This window comes from Phascolarctos cinereus, unplaced genomic scaffold, assembly GCF_003287225.1.
Source record: "Phascolarctos cinereus isolate Bilbo 61053 unplaced genomic scaffold, phaCin_HiC Scaffold_4;HRSCAF=312, whole genome shotgun sequence".
Lineage (NCBI taxonomy): Eukaryota > Metazoa > Chordata > Mammalia > Diprotodontia > Phascolarctidae > Phascolarctos > Phascolarctos cinereus.
In genome coordinates this window covers 116,509,622-116,529,621 of record NW_027555847.1, presented here as the reverse complement: position 1 = coordinate 116,529,621, position 20,000 = coordinate 116,509,622, and the positions used below count along the sequence as shown (strand labels likewise).

The 20,000-nt window shown below is 36.0% G+C and overlaps 1 protein-coding gene across 1 annotated transcript in view; it reads right to left on the bottom strand.

Moving 5' to 3' along the window:
• The window catches only part of PTPRD (protein tyrosine phosphatase receptor type D), a 616,472-nt gene that overhangs the window by 199,369 nt on the left and 397,103 nt on the right, over positions 1 to 20,000 (bottom strand). Inside the window, 6 exon segments of the mRNA XM_078152500.1 lie at positions 14 to 207; positions 1,126 to 1,431; positions 4,807 to 4,951; positions 8,021 to 8,154; positions 16,479 to 17,060; positions 18,451 to 18,720. Of these exon segments, the coding sequence (XP_078008626.1) occupies positions 14 to 207; positions 1,126 to 1,431; positions 4,807 to 4,951; positions 8,021 to 8,154; positions 16,479 to 17,060; positions 18,451 to 18,720 (1,631 nt within the window).

Here is a 20,000-nt window from a genome sequence, read left to right as displayed (position 1 = left end):
AATATTAGATTACCTGTGCATCAGCCAGCATGACATCCTTCAGCATGGGTTGACCCTTGGGCTCACCATTTTCCATCCTCACATAATGCACTTGGTATCCTCGTATCTGGCCATGCTGTTTATTGGGCACAGGTGAGCGCCATGACACTTTAACAGATGTTGAGTTGACAGCCTCTACCTCGACTTTGCGAGGAGGACCACTAGGAACTGGAACAACATCATTGGATAAAAGAAAATTATAGGCACTTGTCCCACCCAGTCAGAGCTCTTTCTTTACTTAGGAAAAAAAAATGGGCAGACCCACTAAGTTTTCTTTGAGGAATACAAATGGTTTCAAACAATGAAAATGCTCAACCAATCTGCTCTACCTTTCAGAGAAAAGATCAAAAAACATGACTGATGCAAAAAAAATGGAAGAAAAAAGAGTATCAGAGAAATAGAAAAACATGTAAAAATGTACAAAAGCCAAGGAGGATGCTTTGAAATTCAAAGCATTAAAGTACAAAGAGATATTATATTGAAATAATAATAAAAACTGGTTGTTTGTTGTTGTGGGATATTTCTAAAGGTTTCTTTTTCATAGTGGAACAAAAAAGATGCTTGCTTATATGGCCCATCTTCTTTTATTTTTTTTCTCATACTGAAGGCATTCCATAGAGCACATACCAAAAAAATGCGGAGCATCAGTGTCTCTAAAAGATGCAAGCCAAAATATATATTTATTTTTACATATGAACACACATATGGTATCCAGCAACAAGAAGGTAAAAAGATATATTTGAAAAGTTAGAACCAAGACAGAAGTGATCTCAGAAAAATAAAAAAAAGTCAAGAAAAATGCAGAAGATTTGGAAAAGAAAGTCAAGAAACGAGCTAGATTGCAAGAAGTAGTAGCAAATTGTTCTCTTTGGGGAGAAGCAAAATTACTTGGTATTTTGAAATAAAAGATGACCAAACTGTAGCAAAAGACGTGTCTTGGACAAAAACACTGTAGTAATAGCGATGTTGTTAAAAAAAAAAAAAGATGAGCAGGATAAAAAAAGGGAGTATATTGTTAGCCTATACAAAGACAGCAGACTGAGTGCATGTCAGGAAAGTGCAATTGATGTAGCGAAGGCAACATACCATCTTCATCGGTCCGAATCAATACAGATAAGCTCTCAGGGCCAGGTCCAACATCAGTGTGGGCTGTCACAGAGATCCGGTATTCAGTCCACTTTTCCAACTGTTCCAAAAGGTACTGGGTAGTGTCTGAAGGTATTCCCACAATCTCATGAGGTTTGTCATCTTCTCCGTCCATTGCTGTATACTTGATGGAGTATTCAGTGATAATGCCATTCTGTTTTTCCACTGGTGGAGGTTGCCAACTTACCAAAATGCTAGTGGAGCTGGGGCTGGTGCAACTAATGTCTTGAGGAGGAGCTGATGGCTCTTATTTTTGGTAGTGAATTAAAAGGAGCGTTTGAGTGAAAGGACAGGGGTGGTTGGGGGGAAAATAATAAACAAAAGAAAAAAAGTAAAACAGAAATAAACAAACAGCCAAAACACAAAGGCAAACAAATGAAAACAAAGCTCATAAACTTAAAAAAAAAAGAAAATTTTAGACAAAACATAGGCACCTTGGCTTATTAATATGAACAAACTGAAAATGAATAAATCAACTGAAATATTTTTTAAATGGATGAGGGGGAAATATATGGGAATGGAGCCTCACAATAACAAAGCCTAAAATAGAGTTACCTACCTGTTATTTAAATTCTTCTTCTAAAAATATCCTCAACTTTTTCCCCTCCCAAGTTCAAGTTGACTATCTTTCCTTAAAATGGCTGCAGTTAGTGCAAGTTAGATTGTTTTGAAGCCTCATTACACTTTGGACCTTTTAGTCCAAATGCATGCTTTATACTTATATAATTTGGAAAGACTGTTTTTCTTTGCTCTCTTTCTTTTTCTATTTTTTTGTTTTTGTAATTTACTGAAGAAACTTGCGATAACTGCTAAATAACTTCTTCCTGCCAATCCTCTCTAGAAAAGAAAAAGAAAACAAAAAAGCTCAAACAAACACAAAAAGGGCCACCTCTGAACTCTCTCAACAACTGAATCTGCCTGAATTGAATCAACTACAAATAATGTTTAAATGAAATTTTTTATTCAAACATTGATTGTAGCCAGTGTACAATAAACATGCAGAATCAATAGAAGATGAAAAGGCTTAGTCAAAGGTTTACCTACCCCAGGAAATGACAGGCTTCATGATTCTGACTGTAACTTGTACTTACCCCTATATCAGCTTTCAGTTTTATATATATGCATATTTATTTTTTTAACTCCTCTTGAGACACCTTTGCTAGTGAAGAAGATCCCACCAGCAAATTTTGGTAAAAATCATTTATAATCAACCTAACATGTCTTACAACATTTCAATAAAACAACAATTAAAATGATTTTTTAAAAAAAGTAAACCACCTGAAAAAACATGGCTTACCTGCAAAATTTTCTATATGCAACAAAGAAGTAACAATTACTATAAATATGATATAGGGATTTGGGAGGAGTGGGAAGCCAAATCATATATCTGCTCATTGCCCAATGAGAAACAAACCTATTAGCATACACTTAAATATACTTCATCAAATAAACTCAAAAAGAACATCTCTACTTAAAAAAAGAAAGGTCAAATCACAACATCACTTGGAGTCTGCCATTTTCTTATGTTAAGAAGGCATGTACTTTTTAAGATCCTTGAGGAAGAGGTTGTTAGAGGTGGCATTCCTGCCCTAAGGGTAAAGAATAAGTAGATTCCACTAGTTATAAAGGAAATAAAAGGATGTTGCCATTTGACTTTCCAGTGGTTTTAACCATGTCAATGTGTAGGCCTCTGATTTCCCTTGGATTGACTCTCTGGGTCTTTATTATGCATTCATGGTCCTAAGTTTTGTGGGATAGCTGTTAATATGAAATTTCCTATAAAGTACAAACAGTAGTACACAGATCTCATCCTTCATCATTTTTTTTCTTTTTAGCCTAGAAACTTAAGAAGAGTTTGTACGCATTCTCAAAGAGAGGTACTCCATGTACAGTTAATACAGTTCAGTCTGGGAATTTTGGAATAAAGTCCATAGATTCTCTAGGATTATCTTTTTAGTGAATTTTAAATTTCCATGTGGCTCTAATTAAGTTGTATAGTTGAGCCAGGATTCGTTTCTTCTTCTTCTTCTTCTTCTTATTATTATTTTGTGAGGCAATTGGGGTTAAGTGACTTGCCCAGAGTCACACAGCTAGTAAGTGTTATGTGTCTGGCTCTGGATTTGAACTGAGGTCCTCCTGACTCCAGGGCCCATGCTCTATCCACTATGCCACCCAGCTGCCCCTCGTTTCTAATTCTTTAAAAAAACTTAATACACTTTTCACATTGTATGATCACTTCTGGACTTTCTATGTTTTTTTTTTATGAGTAAATTTTCAGCAGCATTTCAAACATAGGATGTTTGATGTTTCTTAAAAAAACATTCATTATTCCTCACTGTGTAAAATGAGACATTTCCAAATACAAAAAGCTGTCATACTGGGGCTTCAATTAGATACATGATTAAAAAAAAAAACTATCTTCTACCGTATTTATTAGTGTGACTGAAATTTAAGTCACAGACACTGCAGTAGCTTTTATTTTCATTTTTTTTTTTGGTTTTAAGGAAGAGCAAATAGTTTTAACAGAATAATGTTCAATGGGTTAAGCAACATTATTCCAAGACTGTTCATATGATTATGATTTGAGTGGAAAATACAAGTGATTCCATTCAGAAGGCCTGAAATGTTTCTAGTAAGCATGGAAAGGTGGAAGACTTGCTTAGGTAGAAACCCACCTTTTAAAATGATATAAATCCTAGTTTTACTAAGAGGCTCTTTGAATTAGGTCAGCAGCATTCACTTTATAAAATTTAGAGAAAAGCCTATTTATTATACATATATGCTGCTTAGTTGATAATATATAAACAACTATATAAAATGACACCAATATGTTTCAGATGGGTTGACTTTCCCAGAAGCCTCTTGCAATTAAAAGGAAAGAAATTTTAATTTTAATTGTTTCATTGCTGAGAAAATGTCATTTGCACTGATTATATTGAACCGACTTGTAAAACTAGATAGAAGGATTGATAGATTTTGGAATAACAGTTCTAAATGAGACACTATCTTAAAAACAACTATGAAAGCAAATTCCACCTGAGGAAAAAATTAGGAATTATGAATCTAGATCAAATACTGATGATATTCAGTGATTCAATTACAGACTTTATGATAATGTTTCAAATTCCAATATATGTGTCATAGGCACAATTAATCACAAAGTGGAATTGAATTCCTTCACATACATGTGAAATACGTATTGATTAAGAAAGTTAAAACTCTGTGTGTAATTGATAACTATAAAAATGTTCTCTTAAGCTAGAGCCTTAGCTCATTATACCCACAAGTTTGCTCTTCATGTCACTCAGTCATTTTAAATGTTACGATTTTACAAATAGTTAAAAGCCATTCTTTAAGTTAAAAGGCCCTTAGACTCCTCTAACACATTGCCTAAAACACGAAGCTTTTGCACTGACTTCATTGGAAGTCTTTTCATTTAGGAAATAGAAAAATGTGGTGCATTATCACTTAAAAAAGCTCAGAAACAAATAGAGATAGTTCTTTTAATTTAATTTTGTTAGCTCCTTTCTAGCCCGCAGACTATCATTAACCATGTTGTTTTCTTTTCCAAGGACCATCACTTTGGCACAAAGACAAAAAGAAACAAAGAGAGACACCTACTTGACTGCATGGTTCTGGCTGAGATTTCAGCCGTGGAGGCACCCAGGCCTTGAGGAGATCGGGCAGCAAGACGGAAATAGTATAAACTGTTTGGTTTCAGCCCTTGCAGCCGGTAAGATGTTGAAGGCTCGATGGTAATCCGTTGCTGTGGGTAAGCAATAACAGAACTTGGATGCCTTCATTAAGATTCAAATAAATATGTTTTAGCACATTTCCTGTGGCAGTGGCTACTTGAGAGCATGGCTGCTAAATCTCATCAAAAATCTCAAAATATATGACAAAGAAGATGGTACTGGAAATATGATACTAAAACTTTGAAAGGCAAGGGCCTATATAACCAAAATAGGTAGGAAAAGATTGCATCAGTGTCTGTTCAAATGAATTGAACCATAGGAGATAACAAATGTATCACCTCCTAGCAAGCAAGGAGCAGGTCTCGGTTCTGTCTTCAGATGCCCATATAGTGACTATGGATGACCTCTATAGGAGCTAAGATATGTCTGTGAAAATGAAAACTTCAAAACTTCAAAACTGCTCTGGGTGTTTTCCATACCTGAAAACTGTGTGATTGACTGCTAGGATGGTATACAAATTACATGTCAGACTCTAGAGTTACGTATGTCATTGTAAGAATTTACATATAGACATGAAAGCGTTTTATTTTGAGCCAAGAAATATTAAATGTTTCCTTAACAAAGAATATGTTCTCAATAATTGTTGAGTTGAATTAATTTTTTTCTTTATTCCTTTTATTTTTTTTTCAAGTTGGGTTATTATTGATGTCATACTTTTTCTAATCATGGCATTCTTTTTAAACAGAATTCTGTTCACTTCCTTTCTCCCTCGCCTTACATTCTTCTAACTTCCAACACCCTGGCACAGGTCAGAATTATCCTGGGACTTTCAGATGCTTTCTCCTCTCTGTTTTCACAGTGAAGGTCTTTTCTTCGGTTTTTTTTTTTAAAGGAACATTCCATTGTCCCTAATAACCTGGAAAGTAAGGATAGTTCCTTGAGTCCCTCACTTAGTCTTCTCTTCCAGGAGGGAGCAGCCCTCATTCTGAGCTCCAGTAGAAGTCATTTAGGTCTGGTAAAAATACAATCAGTGTACACTCTATTCAAGTCATTTCAAAGTTCTTGATCTTTCCATACTTCTTGGAAATACAAGTTCTTTGTAATTTTTTTTTTTTGCCAATAGCTCTCCCAGAAATCTATAATAAACTGCTGTTGATGATCTTCAATTCACTCTTCTCAGATCATTAGCATCTTTTCACCTTATTATCACTTTGACCTGGTTTTACTAATCTCTTATCTTTTATCATCTCATCTTACCTGATCTTACTTAACTTGTCTCATCAACTTCTTTCCATATCTCAAATTCTTCTCTTTCTCCCTCTCCTGCTCCTCCTTCTTCAGCACAAATCTTCAATTTATTCTGAAGTCCTCTTAATTTTCCTCTTGTTAATTTCAGTTTCTAGTTTTGTTGACAATTCCAAAACCCTATAAATTTCTGTCACAATTCCTTGTTCTTTGATTTCTTGTTCTTATTCTTATTCAATCCATTCTTCCCCCTATGCCTTGCCCCAAACAACTTTGAGAATTCACTTGAACTTTCATATCTCAGATAAGTGGCACTGCTGGTTAATCTGTTGCTTAGCTCACAGAATTCCAGAATCTTAGATTTAGAAGGGAATTCAAAATTTAGTACATGCTAGACCTGAATAGGAAAACTCTATACAGCATTTCCTGACCAATGGTCGTCCAGTCTCTGGAAATGTCCAATGGTGAGATATCCATTACTTCTTGATGCAGCCCATTGCATTTTTGCAAAATGTTAATTGTTAGGAAGTTTTCCTCGCACTGAAGCAAAATCTCCTTCTGAAATTCCCCATATAAATCCCTCTCTGTGACTTCCCACCCTCTATGCCTACCTCCTACACAACCATGTGTCTAATCCCTAATCCATATGAAAAGTCTCCAAATATCAGAAAACACTATCCAAATAACAGAAAACAGTATCCTGTTTCCCTGTATCTTCTCCTCTACAGGTGCAACATCTTCAGTTATCATTCAGTTTCTCTTTATATGGTATGGCTTATAGGTCAATCACCATCTTCACTTTTTTTTTTTTTTGCCAATGTCCTGGACATAATTCTTTGACTGAGAACAAATATCTTCATCAACTGAAGTTTGCTTTTCATTCTTGTAAAATATACTGATTTCATGAATTAAGCAACTTTAGACTCTGAGGTAACTCTTTTTGCTGACAGAGATGAAAGTTCATTCAAGGCACCTTGGGAAGTATTTATTAATTACCCACTATACGTGCAATTCTACTGTTATTGCAGTAATGAAATAGATAAATAAGAATATTAGAGCTCTAGAGCAGGGGTCATTAACCATTTTTGTATCTTAGACCCCTTTTGCAGTCTGGTGAAGTCTATGAACCCTATCTCAGAATATTATATTCAAATTAATTAAATATTAATTTAAATAATATATTAATATTTCATTAATTAAAATGCAATACATAGTATTACAAAAGAAAATAATTATATTAAAATACAGTTAACAAATTATATTTTTAAGAAGTTCACAGACACAAAGTTAAGAACCCCTGGTCTAGAGCTCAGAAGGGAACCTAGGGATCATGTAGTTCAACATTTTAATTTTACAGATAAGGAAACTGAGGTCCCCAAATAGTAGATGACTTGACAAAGATCACAAGCTAATGTGTGGCATTATTGGGACTTAAATCATGTCTTTTAATCCCATATCCAAGTCTCTTTCTCCTAAATCACAATGCAAGCAGCCCCTACAGGTGTAATAAGCAGACTTTGCAAAGGAGCCTGAAAGATTCATTATACCTACCAGGGATTCTCTGATGCTGGGGTTCTTAGCTGGCATCTGTGAACTATTTTCCTTAATATTTTGATAACTGGATTTTAGTATAATTGATTTCCTTTTTAATACTTTGTATTTTATGTTAGGCATTTAAAATATAATTCTGAGAAGGGGTCCATGGGTTTCATCAGACTTCCAAAGGGGTCCATGATACAATCAAGGGTAAGAACTCTGGCTCTAGAGGCTCCATGATGGACAGATAATTTTACCCTACAATTCTCGTGACATAATAGGTCACTTTAAAAAAAAATATCAAATATCAAAGTATTTGTCCATGGACACACTCATGAAAAAAGTCCTCAATTACTTACCTCTTCTCCATGGTCCCCATCATTGTAAACGAGCTCATAGCTAGCAATGGTGTCAGAGCGTGGGGGTGTCCACGAAAGCAAAATGCTGGTTTCAGACTCAGGTTCTGCTTTGAAGTTTAGTGGCTGGCCTGGTACTGAAAAAAGGAAAGGAGAGGAATGGAAGGAGTAATTTGTTATTATTCTTAGTGAATTACATTTACTTAGAGCTAAAAGAGTACTAAGAATTCCTCTGGTTCAAATAAGGCCCAAGATGATGGGCTGGGGAAGAAGTTGATCTGGGGCTAGAATCTATCATCACTCTCCAATGTATGTTTGTGATAATATCTTCTACTTCTATACAGCTTTAAGTTTCTCAAGCACTTCTAAATCTACTGTAAGAGCTGAATTCAAGACCCATCACAGGGTATAAGTTACTCACTGGGTGCACAGCACTGTTCCAGGTATACTGAAGAAGGTAAAAATACTACAAACTTGTCCTTCCCTCTATGGAACTTACAATTGGTTCAAGGCATAGGCAATGTTACTAAGGAAGATAGTCAATCAATTAACATTTGTTAAGAGCCTTCTAAGTACCAGGCTACAAAAAGAGGCAAAAGACAATGCCTGCCCTAAAGGAGTTTACAATGTAATGTTGATAAAAGGATAAAAGGATAAAAAGTAAAGAAGAGCTATCATCTTTAAGCACAATTGGAAGCATCTGTTTATACCTTAATATTAAAGACATACCTGCAAATATGAAAATATTTCCAAATCCTGTTATAAGCTTTGCACTTTACTTCAATGATCAAAATAATATCTATTAAGTTACCTAAAGATACCTATGCTGACCTTACAATAAATTATAATTTTGAGGGAACAGAGTAATCCATTATAAAATAAGCCAAACTTAGTTACATCCTTTCTTTTTCCATTCCCTAAGCAATTTTGAAATACTTAAAATATAAATGTGCTAGAATTGCTTTAAATGCTATTGTCTATTTAATTATGCAAGAGATGAGTAGAAATAGATTACCTCACAGATTACAGACCTTCAGTGGACACAACTAATTAATAATTTAATTTATATTTAATTAAGTAGATCACAGGAATGCTGGTGACAGTTCCTCTGGATTCAAATATCCACGCAGATGACTTTAACCCTTCTTTCCTGAACTCTAGTCACACCAAAAATAAATGTCTAGTGGACATCTGCACCCTCATGATCTCTATAGGCATCTCATGCTTAACAAGTACATAACATTCTCCTTAAATCTTCCCTTATTCCTTTCTTTTTTTTTCCCTTTTTTTGGCTAGGCAATGGGGTTAAGTGACTTGCCCAGGTTCACACAGCTAGTGAGTGTTATGTGTCTGAGGTGAGATTTGAACTCAGGTCTTCCTGAATCCAGGGCTGGTTCTCTATCTACTGTACCACCTAGCTGCCCCTTCTTCCCTTATTCCTAACTTCCCTATACCTGTTGGAAACATCATCATACTTTCAGTTACTCAGGTTCACACTGAGTGATTCAGCTCATTCCAGTCAACTCAGAGTCTTCCCCAGGTCTTTGCTTTTTCTTTTTCCCCTTATGTAATTACTTGCCAAGGCTTTTCAATTCTACATCCATAGCATCTCTCCACATCCATCCCTTTCACTCAAGATCACAAACCTGGCCCTGACTCTTGCTAAGTCTTTCATGGACAGCTGTAATATCTTCCTATTGGTTTCTCCAGCCTAAGACTCTTACCTCTCATATCATCTATAGAATTACAAAATTAATATTCCTGAAGCACAGACCTCACCATGTAACTCCTTTCCACAACAGCTCCAATGGCTCCCTAATGCCACTAGGATTAAAAATACAAACTTCTTTGCTTAGTACTTAAAGCCTTTCACAACCTGACTCCAACCTATCTTGTATCACAGGACTCTTCCCTCATGTACTCACTGTTCTATCTAGCCAAATTCACCTATTTACAGTTTGCTAACATTCCATCTTCTTTTTCTGTGCTGTTGCATAGGTTGTCCTCCATGATGGAATCCCTAGCTTCTGTCCAGACTTAAGTCAAGTTCTACTTGTTACAAGAGGCCTTTCCTGCACATTTCCCCATCTATCCTCTACCCCCACCATTTATTAGCATGGTCCCTAACTGCCAGAACTTAGATTGTCTGGTCTATATTTTCTATTTACTCTGTACAGACCCTCCCCAGTATCCCCATCACCACTACTATCATTAGTAATAGAGGAACTCCTTGAAAGTAGGGACTAGTTTTATTTACTAATTTTTATTTCTGGCACCAGTACCTTTGCCAGTGTGGAACTAGGTAATTACTAAAGCTTTTTAAAATTAAATTGAATATTATGCTTTTAAAGGTTCACAAGGGACTTTTCCCACAAAATGTTGGAAAGTTGGGAGTTAGTACAAGTACTACTATTCACTTTTTGCAGATGATTAAACTGAGACTCAGACAGGTCAAGGGTCTTGTCATGAATGCAAAGCTTGAAAAAACCAGAGGCAGGATTCAAGGCCCATTTGCCTGAATCCAACTCCAACACACTTGCTACTGTATTGTGATGTCTTTGGTAGGAGTCCTGTACAATAGTCTTGTTTAAACCTTCTCCTTGAATACTATGTCAGCCATAAAATAATATTTCAGTTGAAAACAGCAAGTCTAAAACTCTTCAAAAACTTTGTTTGACTTGGGTGTAGGAATAAGCAATATTATCCATTAAGTCAATTTCTGACTCAAATAAGTACACATTTTCCCCACTGCATAAAGATTTAAATATGCTTTCAATTGGTTTGGATACTTTTCCTAATTCCCTCAAGCCCAACTGTATTATTTGTGGATGTTCCAAGTTTTTCAATAATAATAATAATAAAAAAAGAAAAAACCTTAACACTGAGCAACGAATACGGTCTAAGTTTTTGGTAAAAATATAAAATTATAAAAGACACAGTGCAGCGTACTAACTTCCAGAATGAAATAATTCTCATTTTGTTGACAAAAATTTTTAGAGTAAGCCTCACAATGACAAAAGATCATAACTTACAAGCTAAATGGGGCCTTGGAGTTCATCTAGTCACCTCCATTTTACAGATGAGGAAACTGAGGAGGGCCAGAATCCTCTACATTATTATTCAGATGCTTTTCATTAGCAACATATTAGAGAGAGATCAAGTGCTGAGCGCAGCTTCCAATTTAATCTTGACCATTTTTCCATGAAAAGAACAGTTCACAGACATACTAAAATGTTCCTTCTTTAGAAAAAAGAAAAGAATAATTTCTAGGAGTCTTTCTGATGTGCCATCATTTTATTTTCATTGTTTAAGTCAATTTATTTCAAAGGTATATACTGTGCATATACTGTTTAAGTGCTTAAGCTTAAGGCAAACAAAAATCCTTAATTCATATTTCCAATTTCCTATACCATCTTTTTCTTTTTTGTATTATAGGCCTTAAAATTCTCATTAATTTGATGCCTGAGGAAAGTATTTTTTGAATAGGGTATCTATATTTTTGGAAAAGAATCTGCCCAGTGGGTGACCTAACTTATTCATTCAGCCAAAGAGAAGGAGATAAAAGGATATAAAACATCAAGGAAGAATAGAGGGAAATATAAACAAGCCAGGAAATAGGAAAGCAAAGGGAATATAATTTGTTCCAAAAAGAAAAGTCCATAGGAACAAAGAGCAAAGTATCACAAAATGGCTCATATTTGGAGAGCCACACAGTTGTGACAAGGAATCACACATTCTGTGCATAAACCCTTCTGTGACATACCCACAAACATACACTTAAATTTTTTTCCTGGGTAATTTTACCTTCCATTTTATAAGGAAGAAAATAAAATCTCCTTCCTCAAATTCTTTTAAATCATTTTGCCTAGCTCTCTTAATTTTGCCCCAATGGCACTTTGTATTAAATTTCATTATGTACCTGTCATTTCCCTGAAAGCGCCCCAGGCCTTGCTTACCCACCTACCCCCAGCTCCCTGTATTAGACTGTAGGTTTCTTGAGGGAAGAGACTGCATCATTTTTCATCTCACAGCCGAAATATTGCCTTGTACTTAAGAAATCTTTGTTGAATTGAATGGATGACATGTAATAAAAGCTGTTATCACACCAAATATAAATATAGCATGGCAGTAAATGTATCATACACATCTTATTAATAGGTTGCTATCAAGATAAAACTTGGTTCATAAATACTCCCCTCCTGATGTTAATAGAAAATTAAATAGCTGAGTGAAAACACCTTGGAACTCTAATTACTTTTTAATTATTTATACTGTTTCTGTTTCACACTTAATCTGTCTTAGACAATAAAATAACTGGCCAGTCTCAATTTCTTATATTGAAGCCCTGACAAAATTATTTTTCCCTCCAATGTGTTCCTAGAGTGTACAGTAACTTGCACACATTAAGCACTTGAGACATTCTTGCTGAAGTGAACTGAATTTTCTTACTCTTTGGGGCCCTTGCTAAGGCCCTCATTCTACCACTTTATAAAAATTCAACAGTATATTAGATCATATGGAGTTAGGTCTATAATTCTTTTAAGAATTAAAATCTTGATGTCTAGACTACTTGATAATAGCTTTAACTAAAGTTTTTCATATGTGGGTGGGTTCCCTGTAAAGTCAGCTATTTGCTTTTAAAGCATTTCAACCAGACAATTTAGTTTAATGACATTTTAAACCAAATCTTCCTTATTATCTGTGACTCTGCACTGTACGATCACTGCATACCATACTAATATTTTTCTTTCTAAATTCAGTATTTAGTTTCTTAGTAAAAAGATGAATCCCTGCCTAATCTTCATCCAGAGGGTAAAACTACTCAGACTTCCTGGAAAGGGAAACTTCAATTAAAGATGGCTTATCCCAAGGAGTCATTTTGCCATATTCAAATCAAATGCATGTGTAACTGATATTAAAAAAAAAAAGAAAAAGAAAGAAAAAAGAAAATCCTAGAAACAGCTGTGAAATGAATAAGATTTATTTTTAAATTCTCAAACATTTTCCTCTTTAATGATCATAATACTTGCACAAAAGCAAAGGCTTCTGAGGACACAGGCTTTCCAGGTTTATACTACCATCATGATACAAAGTGGTATTTATCATGGTTCAATTGAACTCTGTGCCAAACATTGTGGTTATAGAGACAATTACATTATGAGTGTGTTTTAAAGCTCAATAAGGGAAAATTTACTTCTACCCTAGCCATTATAAATTGTGCTTATTATTTTCATTTCATTTCATCCTAGATTCTTTCAGCCTCATCTATGCCTTTTTTTTTTCTAATTTATGACCAGCTCCCTTGATAGGAGGTCAACTTTTTTTTTTGAACAGCATATCTAACCTCACATGCAGAATCTTCCCCATGCTAAGTATCTAAACTCTCTTTCTAGCCTGGAGATTACATCAGAAGTATACAGAATACAGGCAAAGCAAAACTTCTAGAGTAAGTGAGGGGAAAAAATGCATTCACTAACTGAAGCCCAAAACTCCTTTGTCTAAAAATGGGATGAACACACAGAAGGTAAATATAGTCCTATATAAAATGGAGCTGAAGTTGAAAATCAAAATGCCACTTGCAAAATTTCTCTTTATAGTGATCTTAAAAATACTATACACTTCTATCCAATATTCAATGAACATTTATTAAGTGCTTACGACATTCCAGGCACTGCACTAACCCCTGGAGATATGATTTATTTTTGTTTTGGTTTTTTATAGGCAATTGGGGCTAAGTGACTTGCCCAGGGTCACACAGCTAGTCTCAAGTGTTAGGTCTGAGGCCAGATTTGAACTCAGGTCCTCCTGACGTCAGGGCTGGTGCTCTATCTACTGTGCCACCTAGCTGCCCCGTGAGATATGATTTATAAAAAGAAAGACAGTTTCTTCCACAAGGAGTTCACAATCTAATAGGGGAAGACAACACACAAAAAGAGGCAGGGGACTGGGGAGCAGGGAGACCAGAAGGCACCTGGTATGAGGGACATCTTGTTTGGTGGAGTTGAAACCAAGTACAGTAGCAGATGCAGGATCTAGTTTCTGCCCTCTATAAAGGAAGCCACTGAAAGGAGTTTAGTATCCCATCCCCCAACCCTCCAAATCAGAGGAGAGAGGAAGCTGAAGGAGGTGGTGTCAGTCAAGGATTGAGTTAGCAGCATAGTGATAAGATTAGAGGTGATGAGTTTAACCTGGGAGGAATATCTTGTTTCCTTTATAACCCTCCTATCAAGGGTAGGGCTTCATACTTCTTTCCTTCTCTTCAACTGTTACAACTTTAATGAACATGGAAACACAAAATATGGTTTTGTATTTATCCCCAAAGAGAAAAAAGCTTAAGGTAAAAAATCACCCTAGAGAAAAATTTCATCACCTTGATGCAATTTCCTCCAGTGACATAAGTAAAAAGTTATCACATAGGAGGCATTTTACTTTTGTATAAGCTGCACAAAAAGGACATTGAGGCAGAAGAAAGAAATATAATGAAAGCCTAGACAGCCACTGAAATCCTGGTGGCACTAAGACAGACTGATATTTGGATACAATTTAGGGAATATACCTTCTCTAAGAAAGTGCATAATGCCATATGCTGAACATCCTGTTTTTAGCATCATACCATGCCAGCAAAATTAAACAAGTTCTGCAGAAAGTATATAGTTAAAGCATGAAGAAGAAATACACAAGGAATGAGTATCTTCTTTAGTGATGAAATTATAACAATATTAATAAAAGCAACAGGCAGAATAACAGGATTTATAAATATGGTTGCAAAAACAATTTTCACCTCTGAACATGCCACAAATATATCAAATTCAAAATAAACAATTGGATAAGTATGTATATGAGCATTACATTTAACCACCATTGAAGATCATTAGGTAAAAGGCAAATTGTATTGATGGATATTGCAATATTAGCAAGATTAAGCCCTGATCTTAAACTTCCATAAAGGAAATAAGCTCCGTCTATCTCTAATCTAGGAGCTAAAGGAGAGGCAGTATGGTTTAGTGGAAAGATTGTTAGATATAGAGTCAGGGGAGCACTGAGTTCAAACCTTGCATCTGACACTACCTGTGTGATTTTTGGTAGGTTACTTAATCTCTCTGAGCTTCAGTAGCCTTATCTGCAAAATTGGACTAATATTAACTATAGTATCTTCTTCAGAGGATATCTGAGGATCAAATGAAATAATGCATATAAAGGGTCATATAAATGTCTTATTGAAACTCATAGTTCTCATTTTAATTGTGAACCCTTGGCACTTTTTAGAGGCTCTGATAGTTGAATGAGTATTAGTCCCTGATCGAATCTCTTATAAGAGACATAATATTAAGAGACAAATCTAATGTACATGTTAATTATCTTCGTACTTGAATTCTCCAAATTCTGTCCTTGTACAATTCAACTTACTTGAAATAGTCTTTCATTTGTACATTCATTCACTCATTTATTCATCAAACATTATAGTACAAGGCAATGGGGGAAATAGAAAAAAAAATTAAGACTCAGTCCCCTCACTCAAGTTGCTTGTATTCTATTATCTCAGGCCTTCAAATAAGACCCAATATTATTATTACTTATTATATTATCATAATGATTACATTATTACTGAGTATAATTTTAACAACACGCAGTGCTTTTATAAAAGATAAATATAACATTCATTTGTTTGAACCGTATATTCTGCAAAACTGTGGTTGAAGATATTGTTCACAAGGCCATTCAATGTCTTTCTAGAAAGATCTAAGATATAAATCCCTGCTTCAATTTAGTTCCAGGAAAATTAATTTTCTGAAAAACAAGTCTGTATGCTTTCTCTTGTCAGAAAGTGAAAGCTGTGACACTACTAGCTTTTCTTTTTATATTAAGGCTAACAAATGTAGGATTAGATGTATTTTCCAAGTTTAAAAACATCTAAATTATCTAGTCTCAAGTCCCCCTTTTAGACAGATTTTATTTGATATTTAAATGTCTTGATATAATGAAGAAAATCATTTGAAAATTCAGGGACAATGCAATGTGAATCCCAACTATCATCTAAATGTAGAACATCTCCCCAAACAGTTATAAACAAGTAAAAACATCCTGGCCTTGTCATTAGTAACTGGGGGAGAGGGAGAGGGGAGAGGGGAGAGGGGGAGAGGGGGAGAGGGGGAGGGGAGGGGGGAGAGGGGGAGGGGGAGAGGGGGAGAGGGGGAGGGGAGGGGGAGGGGGAGAGGGGAGAGGGGAGGGGGAGGGAGAGGGGGAGAGGGGAGAGGGGGAGGGGAGGGGGAGGGGGAGAGGGGAGAGGGGAGAGGGGGAGGGGAGAGGGAGGAGAGGGGGAGAGGGGGAGAGGGAGAGGGGGAGAGGGGGAGGGGGAGAGGGGAGAGGGGAGAGGAGAGGGAAAGGGGGAGAGGAGAGAGAGAGAGAGAGGGAGAGAGAGAGAGAGATCGAGAGAGCTTCTTGTAGTTTCCCACCAGCTTACCTCCTGTCTGAGTGATCACTTGAATATCACTTGAAAGTGGACCATCTCCAATTGAGGTAAAAGCCAAGACCTTCACGGAGTAAGTTTTCTGTGGCACTAAGTTCCCAATAGTAGTGATCTGGCTGTCAGCAACATTGTGCTTCATCCAGTTGTTGACATGCTGAGAAGGGTCCATGGTGTAATAAACCCTATAACCTTGGATCTGCCCATTGGGTTCTTCAGGTTCTTTCCACTGAACCAAAATGGTGGTTGAACTCAACATTCGAGCCTGTACATCCCGAGGGGCACTGGAAGGTGCTTGCTCTGAGGTCTGAGTTAAGACGGGCTCGCTGGGCGGACCTCGCCCGATGTTGTTGACAGCGACCACCCGGAATTCATAATCAGAGTAGGGGCTTAGGCCAGCAACACTGTAGCGTGTTGTCGCCACTCCATCAATTTCTTTATAAGCCTCCTCAGAATTTTTAGGTTTGTGCTGAATAATATAGTAAGAAACTGGCTCAGGATTCCCTGAGTCCCACGTCAAAGTAATGCTTGTTGCTGTACTCTCTGTCACTACAGGAGTTCCAGGAGGCTTGGGCAAGGCTAAAAAAAAAATTTAAAAAGAAATGAAATTAATTGACAAAAAATTCTTGTCACTTGCTTGATATTAGGACATCATATGTAATTTATCAAAGTTATTTTCACAAGAACAAAGGCTTAAGGAGGAAACGGTGAGATCTGAGGTGAACATGAACATAAAATATAAGAGCTGGCAGGAATTGTAGACATCAAATAATTGAACTTCTTCATTTTACAGATGAAGAAACTGAAGTCCATACAGGTAAACAGACTGAGGTATAGCCTGCCCTGGTAATAAATAGCACAGAAATGACTCAAACCCACAGATGCGGATGCTGATGCTAATGATGACCCCTAGAATTCCAAAAGCCCTTATAAATTCTAATTATATAAGCAAATCACCTTTAATTAAACACTCAATACTGTTATAGCTAACATATTCATTTCTGCATATTTATGATTAAACTATTTTAATATTCTATATGTACACATTAGAATATGATAAGGTACCCTGTATAGTTAGTACATGACAGTACTCTTACATTTATATTATAGGTCTCAGAGAATAACATGGCTGCTTTAAATTATTATAGAGGTTCCAGTTGTAACTTTGCTTTTGTGACAAAAATTGTTGACCATAACTTTGATTCATTTGATGCTGATACTTGGGTTGGGAATGTAACACCCAATTTTATCATTGTCTTTTTAGACAAATGTTTTAAAATCAATTTATGATGCAGTTTCCAGAAAAAATTTTGCCAAGGCACAAGAACTGCTGCAATTAGTTTAACAGATGTATATCAAGAAAACAGAAGCATCAGTAGCAATGAGAAGTGCCTTTTTATCCCCAAACGGAAGTATGTTCAAGAATCATATAGACAACAAGTTAAAACAAATTATCCTTCCCTCAATAATCAAACAATCAAAAAACATTTATTAAGCACCTTCTATATGCCAGGCACTGTGCTAAACAATGGCTACTAACAGCAGAAAATATTTAGGATTAACTAAAGATTGCACTCTACTTGTCAATCTGGTAACATCTGAAAGGAGAAACAATACGGAAAAATTGTTATTTTGGATTTTTATTTTAAATGACTTACACTGATCTTATTCCATGTCAATTCAGTTCTCCCTCTTTTTCTTTCCCTGAAGGACATCTATAGTACCAAAGTATTGGCATATCCAAAGACATATTTTTTTTTAATTATGGGGACAATTATTTAAGTTGTAAATAAGTGGTAGGGGTGATTATTTAGCTGGGAAATACATTTAAAGAGATGTTTTGTCCAATATCATTATAAGCCAAAGTACACAGAAAGAATATGTTTAGAAATTAATTATTTTCCTAAAGTGCCCTCTCAAGCTGACTAGAATGCAAGCGCAAAGCACAAACACATGGCTTTTAACGTACCTTTGACTGTGATCTGTGCTATTGCTTCAATGACACCAAGGGTGGACATAGCGACACAAGTGTAATTTGCTGACTGCCTTACATCATTTAGTTCTAGGACATTTCGTCCTATTGGCATGTCATCTTCAGGAGTCAGATCTTCTGCCCCTAGCATCCATTTTACATATGGCATTGGTGACCCCACAGCAACACAGGTGATGTTAACACTCCCGCCTGGCATGATTTCATGATTAGTAGGTGGGATAGAGAATCTGGGTGGGACCCGGCGAACTGGAACAAAACACACACAAAAAAAATAAGGTATAAAGGAAGAGAGGAAAGAGAATTTAGTAAACACATGACATGCACTGTACAAACACAATTAAACAATTTAAACATATTTTGATTTTCAAGAAATGAACCAAAAGAAAGTATATATAAATATATAATACAGACCATACAAGTATGGTGTCTGCACACATAAAAAAAAAATAAAATTTATGTTTAATTGTTGATATCTTAGACACATTCATACAAAAGTCGATTCAGACCTACTAGGGCCCCACATGACTAACTACATACTAACACAAACACCATGCATAAGATAAACACAGAAACACATACATGCATGCATATAGTTATATGCATGCATGTATATGCAAAGAAGGAAACTGGAGGGTCAACAGCATGCTTGAGTTGAGTACCAAAACCAACTTCAATGCTGCGTACTTCCAGTTGATGTGAATAAATGTGCTGGACCACATTGTCACATCACAGCCCTGGAACACATCACCTACAGTACACTGAAAGTGCAATTTGATTTGCTTTCAGACTCAAAGTGGATGCAGCCTCAAGACCTCACACTAACACTGAAATGGACATAGAAAAAAATACATATATAGTCACTGGAGAAGAAAACAAGGCAAAACCAGTAAGGATACTGGATTTGGTCATGCATGACATGCAAATGATGGAATCTTGAGACCCATGCTTAGGACAGTGGAGGTGTGGGTAGAATTGAAATAAAACATAAGAAAAAGTAGAAAAGATAACACGGAAACATAAAAAAAAAAGTGAAAGGAAGGAGAGGGAAATAGAGGACACTGTCTGAGTTGGAATTCAAAATAGGATAGGATTGAGAAAGAGAAGATGTTAGATTGAGCTTATGCTATTATAAAGCAACAAACACAAAGGATGACCAACTGGGACCAGAAGCTGGATATTTAACATTCAGGATTCCACTAAGTTCACAACTAAGGGAAATCAGCACAAGGTACTATTTAAGCATATTTTTCCAGCATTCATAATGAGGGGCAGTGGATCTAAAACACATAGCTGGACATAACGTACAGTAGTTAACACTTAAGCAAACACAACACCAATAAAATTATCAGGCAATAACTGATCAGTGTTCCTGCTTCAGACATTTTATTTTTGTGTACGTATGTTGTCTGCCTGTGTTTGTTGGTAGTGCCAGAGACAGAAGGCATGAGAGAAACAGGTTTCCTCTTAGGCTTTTAAAGCCTAAACAATACACCATATGTATTTTGGTTAGAGGGCCAAGAACTGTT